Source organism: Phoenix dactylifera, chromosome 1, assembly GCF_051530095.1.
Source record: "Phoenix dactylifera cultivar Ajwa chromosome 1, Ajwa_hap1_PhDact_Kaust_v1.1, whole genome shotgun sequence".
Lineage (NCBI taxonomy): Eukaryota > Viridiplantae > Streptophyta > Magnoliopsida > Arecales > Arecaceae > Phoenix > Phoenix dactylifera.
In genome coordinates this window covers 58,142,442-58,148,136 of record NC_143190.1, presented here as the reverse complement: position 1 = coordinate 58,148,136, position 5,695 = coordinate 58,142,442, and the positions used below count along the sequence as shown (strand labels likewise).

Genomic DNA, 5,695 nt, shown 5'->3' with positions numbered 1-5,695 from the left:
CATAATCTAACAAAAAAAAAAAAAAACGTTTTTTTCAAAGATTTGTTGTACGAAGAGTCTGTTGATTTACTCATGTTAGTACTTGACTGCATCTAATCTTTTGTATAGTAAGTATGCTTGCACTAGTAAATGTATATGGTCGTTTCTTCCCTTCCAAAAGCAGCATTCTCGAAGACAACAAAAATGGTAGGCATAAATTTTTCTCTTTTTTTTAATGTAGGTAAGTAATACAATTTTCACCTCTAAGTTGCAGCATACATCTTGAAAGATCAAAATCTCACAAAGTATCAGTTACGTGATAGATTCCAACAGAATGTATGACATTGTTGAGGTCAGATACAGGAGACATAATCCTGCATTAATTAAGTTGGAGGACGATTTCTAGTTCTCCATCTAGAAATGGAATGGCAACCTACAAACCGGCATTCAAAAGCTATGGTTTCAGCTGGGTTGCAGCATGAAATTGCCGCTCTGTTCACAGGTAACTTCTTTTTTCTGCCCTGATGGGAAGCTTATTTCAGAAAGAGCCATCAAATCTTTTGACAGGAGCAATAAGCTGAAGGAATAACAACTTAAGCTTAGCTATCGATATCTCAAGTTTGTCGACGACCCTAAGAGTGTGAATATACGGCTCAAAAAAACTCAAATTTCTTTGAAGTATTTTTCAGTGATAACTCATCTAAAGATAACCCCATAACAGTAACTGAATCACTTCCCTGCCAGAAATTCTAATGTTGGATAGATATTACATGACTTCTGTGACAACCTTGCACTTTACAACAGTCTCAGACAAGTGACATCTAAATCCTTCCCAAATTCTAGTATCATGTAACATTTTGATCTCAGGCTTAATTTTTCACCTTCAAGACCTATAGCTTTCGTCGCTTCATCTAGAATTCTCACAAATAATAACATAATTTTAGAGATCACGTAACAACCTATATCGCCCGTAATATTTTTTTTGTTAGCGCGATTTTGTATCAACCAATATTATTTTTTTATTAACATGAACTTGTTAGAATGATTTTAGGGATCGCATAACAACTTTTATCAGTTAGTAATATTTTCCATTGTTTGTGTGATCCTATATCAATCTATATTATTTTCCTCATATGCAGTTTTTACACAAGCATATATAACCTCTAAGATGTTGACGAAACAAAAAAATAAAATCACTTTTCTCTTTCTTTTTTAATTATTTTTTTCTTCTTCTGCAAATATTTTAACATGGTATCAGAGCCACCGATCACGTAACTTACTGTTATTATCTCTTCCGCCTTATCTATCGATTTCTGTTCCCAGGTGAATCACCATCCAAAAAATCCTCTATTTTTTGGTGCATCCGTAGACCTCAATTTTCTAATAAATCAATATTGATCTTATTAATAGATTTGCAGACCCTCTATTTCTGATAGATTACTATCTACAGATTCTTTGTTTTCTATGGATTCGCAGCTCCTCTTCACCGCTTTTTTCTTCAACTTTAGATTTTCGGTTATCTCTCCTCACCGTCGCTCAGCTCCATTCTCTCCATCTCCGGTTTTATATATTGCCTTTGGCTCCTTCACCATCCAGTTCGTAGTCTCTTACTCCTCTTCCATAGTGCCTTTGCCTACGAATATCATCGACCTTCGGTTTTCTTCTCTCCAAGCTTTGTCCTCGCTACAATTGTCATCTTCTATGTGTCTTCTTGTTGCCGCATCATCAAACAAGCCAATTAGCTACCTCGACAAACATGTCAGTTTGTCACGTCAGTCAGATATATCAGTATGTTATATCGGCTTCTGAGTTGTTATGACAACTCTTAATCAGTTACATTAGCTCTCGTCTTCTGTAGCTGCTATATTAGCTTCTAGTCTAACACGTCAGTTTCTGAGCTAGTACTCTGACTCTTCATCTAGTACATTTGTTTTTCGGTACATTCGTGATACAATTTTCAAACTTAAGTTGGCACCTATAGTACCATCTTGAGTTTGAGGAGGAATGTTAGCATAATTTTAGGGATCATGTAATAACCTGTATCGTCTATAATATTTTTATTTATTAGCGTGATTCTGTATCAACCTATATTATTTTTCTTTATTAGCATGATTTTGTTAGTGCGATTTTAAGGACCACATAACAACTTGTATCAGTCGATAATATTTTTCATTGTTAGGCTGATCCTATATCAACCTCTATTATTTTCTTTATATAAAGCATGTATACAAGTATATATAATCCTTGAGATGTACCGAATATGGTAGAGTGGAGAAATAAAATTACTTCTCTCTCTCTCTCTCTCTCTCTCTCTCTCTCGGTCTCTCCCTCTCTCTTGTTTTTCCCCCTTTCTTCTGTAAACATTTTAATACTTATTTACACTGGTTCAAACCAAACGTCTCTGAGAAAGCTATTTTCTCCATAAGCTTAGCTAGCCTATCAGCCCCAGGTCCAGGCTTGAGCTGTGTTGGATCCCCGATCTCCGAGCACGGCGGACTTCCCACACACCAGCCCCCAGGGACGAAGCTCCCGTTCTTCCGGCCAAGGAGATCTGCGTCGATCTTATCAAGTACCGTCTCATTTCTGCCGAACTTGCGAGCGAAGGGTGCATTGCTGCCAATCGCATTAGGGATATCGGCTAGGGAGAGGACGCGCGGATGCTGCGATGCGGGTACATCCCATGAAATATAGTGGAGGTCATGGTTGACGACGGTGTGTACGAACTCCGGCGAGTTGCAGATGACTGTGTGGAAATAGCCTTCAGGGGAGGAAACAAAGTTTGTGTAGTACATGAGGAGAGTTCTTGGTAGGTTATCCCAGCCCCAGACACAGTACTCAACAAACTCCCGGGTTAAGGCCATCCATGCAGAGCCTGTTGAGAGTAACAACAGCAGCAGAAGCAGCAGCAGAAGCAGTCAGTTTCCAAGAATGAGCGATAGAATTCATGGTTTGCTCTACACAATATAGAAGGGAATTTTCCAGAGGAAACAATAAGAAGGGAACATATTTGTTCATGTAACCTTTAGACTACCATGCGAGCAGTGAACCGCTGCATTGTCGCACTGATTTCTCCTGGCCCTGAATTGCGTTCTTGACGCTAAAAGCAAAGTATTTCGCTACGAGAAGTATAAGATGATTGCAGTTTAGAGGAGACCATTTAAACGTAGTCAGAGGTTTCTAAGCTCCTTTTATTCAGAAAATCCAAGCAAATATGAACGCAAAATGAAATTATGGTACCCAAGTAGGAAGAACAGATTGGGTGGATGACCTGCATTTATGGATATGGAGAAACAGATTTTTTTTTTTTTTCTGAAAGAATGCTTGATTGCTAACTAGAACTAATATCTGACTTGCCTCATAAAGCCAATCAATCTATACTAGCCAAGGTAGGGAAGTAAAACTGATATCTAACTTGCCTTAAAAAGACCATGAATAGTTACTGGTCAAAGAAGGTGCAAGGTCAATCAGATTAAGTTAGTTCATATATTGAATTCTAGTTTTCTGGAAAGAGTGAGTTCTTGCAGAAGATTGCAAAAATGAAAAAGCTCCAATGAGAAAGCTGTCCTTTCCTTATCCCAAAACTAATTAGAATATAGCAAGAAGTTTACCTGTAAACAGCTTAAATGCAGTTGGTAGCTCCCTATTCGGAGTCACCGAGAAGATATCCTTTTTCTGAGACATATATAGCCCAGGGTCTACGATCAATGGCTTTCCCCTATGCTCGCTGCAATAACACCACCAAAACCAAATTCCATTGTTATGCCGCATGATTTCTACAGTTCAAACTGCAAAACGGATACTCATCAGGCCTAAAAGACGGTAGAATGATGTTGCTTACGCCTTCCATCCCAATCGACTCGTATGCTCGACAAAATTCAGATTCCTCGGCAGTGATGAAAAAGTGTGGAGGATATCTACACCCACAAACATAAACCATCACAATTACTGTACAGAACAATCAAACCATCAACAACTCAGAGCAGGGGAGAACCAAAAGGCCTAAACGCACCATCTTGCGTCGCGAGAGGATAATCGGAGGCACTGAGGTTTATGAACCAGTCCCAGTCCTTGCTCTTCTTGAGAAGTATAGCACAAGCGTGAAGAGTATTGGAAACCATGGTCGGCCCTCGATATGTAACCATATTAGCCTTAGTTATCACATGAACGTTACCGACCTTCCGATAAAGTGTATCATTTGCCACCCGGGAAGCCAATTCCAATCTCTCGGCAGCCCCCGATTCCAAGTCCAAGTGGACCACATAGAGGTTCCGAGGGTGATAGAGAGCCTGCAGTGTCCTCCACAGGCGATCCAAGTCACCCTTCGACCCCGAGACCAAGTAGGCCAGCCGAGGAATCGGCGGCCCGGCAGGTGGTGGCGGGTTACTGGAAAATTTGGTTTCCACAAACGCAGGTCCCAAGCTCATCGAATTCCAGGATTTGAAGTTGGAGAAGATGCTGGGGAGGAAGGAGAGGAGGCCCATGTTGAAGGAGGTGACAATGAGAACGATGCAGACAGTAGTGCTCAAGGCCAATGGGCATGCCCATTTCTTCTCCATAACTGGAAGCAGAGTAGCTCTTGCCTTTATAAATTCCATCCTGTATCCCTATATATATATATATATATATATATATATATATAAATATATCCTACCCCTTGAAGCAGCTTATTATGTACGGCTCTAAGTTCTAGCTATATATAGAACAACTTTTACAACGAAAAAGATATAAGCTTCAGTGAACAAGGATTGCTTGGAAACTTTTGATGCTAATATATGGAAACGATGAAACAAAAGAGGGGTAATAAGTACAGAAGAATCCAGAAAACTATGAAGGTAAAAGACAGAGGAGGAGCAGAGTGGCGGTGCTTTTGTGTAATCCTCGAAGGAGATGCTAAAATTTAGAATAAACGAGTGAAAAGAAGAACAATAAAAACAAAAATGAAATTAAAAACAGAAGGTTGAAGGTTTAAAACTTAGAATAAAGAAATGGGAACAACAACAACAAATCGAAGAAAGATATGAAGAACAGGGTTTGAAAGTGAGATTATCTAAGGTGGGAGAATAGAAGCAAGTAACAACAAGAACGACGGAGTAAGCGTGACTTACTTAAAAGGATTTTGTTGAGGAAACAGAAGCGGAACGACAACGGACATGCAACATGAAGCTAGCTAAATACAGAACGGAACCCAACAGGAGAGAGGAAGGTGGAAAGAACCCAAACCAAAAAAACAAGAAGGAAGGGGATCGGATGCATCCAAAATCCAAGGGGCAAAGCCTCGTTCTTATCAGAGGAATAAGAGCTGAAAAAATATCATATATTGTTGGGAAAGAAAAAGGGGGTTGGAGGTAAGATGAGAAACAGAGGAGGAAGTTATTATTTTTCTTTATTAGGCTCATTTCACCTTTGGTTCTTTTAGCACGCGCATTTTTTATTCCCTCTCTCTCTCTATAATGTTCGCAGTTTGGCAATAAAGGGAAGAGGTGTATATAATGGAAGGAGGAGGGTGGAATTAACCTGACCGTCGGTCGTATTCCTGCGAACTAATAAATCGGGAAACAGTTGTATATAATGGCATTTAAATCGCATTCAATCCGCCCAAGACGGCGGCCACGTCGCCGAATTCAACCCTTCGCTCACGTGGTTCCGTACCCATCCCTCTCTTCTCCACCTTTCCGTTGACGGCTTTTTGGAGTCGTGAGGTTGCCGCCCCACATTT

General features: G+C 39.9%; 1 protein-coding gene across 1 annotated transcript; it reads right to left on the bottom strand.

The window, feature by feature from the left end:
* Window positions 1-2,144: 2,144 nt before the first annotated feature.
* Window positions 2,145-5,219, bottom strand: LOC103721274 (Core-2/I-branching beta-1,6-N-acetylglucosaminyltransferase family protein). The gene is made up of 5 exons (XM_008811414.6): window positions 5,085-5,219; window positions 3,989-4,583; window positions 3,818-3,893; window positions 3,588-3,703; window positions 2,145-2,851 (listed from the first exon to the last, which is right to left on the bottom strand). Exons 2-5 carry the CDS (start codon window positions 4,572-4,574, stop codon window positions 2,352-2,354), a joined length of 1,278 nt encoding a protein of 425 aa, XP_008809636.5. The 5' UTR covers window positions 4,575-4,583; window positions 5,085-5,219; the 3' UTR covers window positions 2,145-2,351.
* Between the last annotated feature and the right edge of the window lie 476 nt (window positions 5,220-5,695).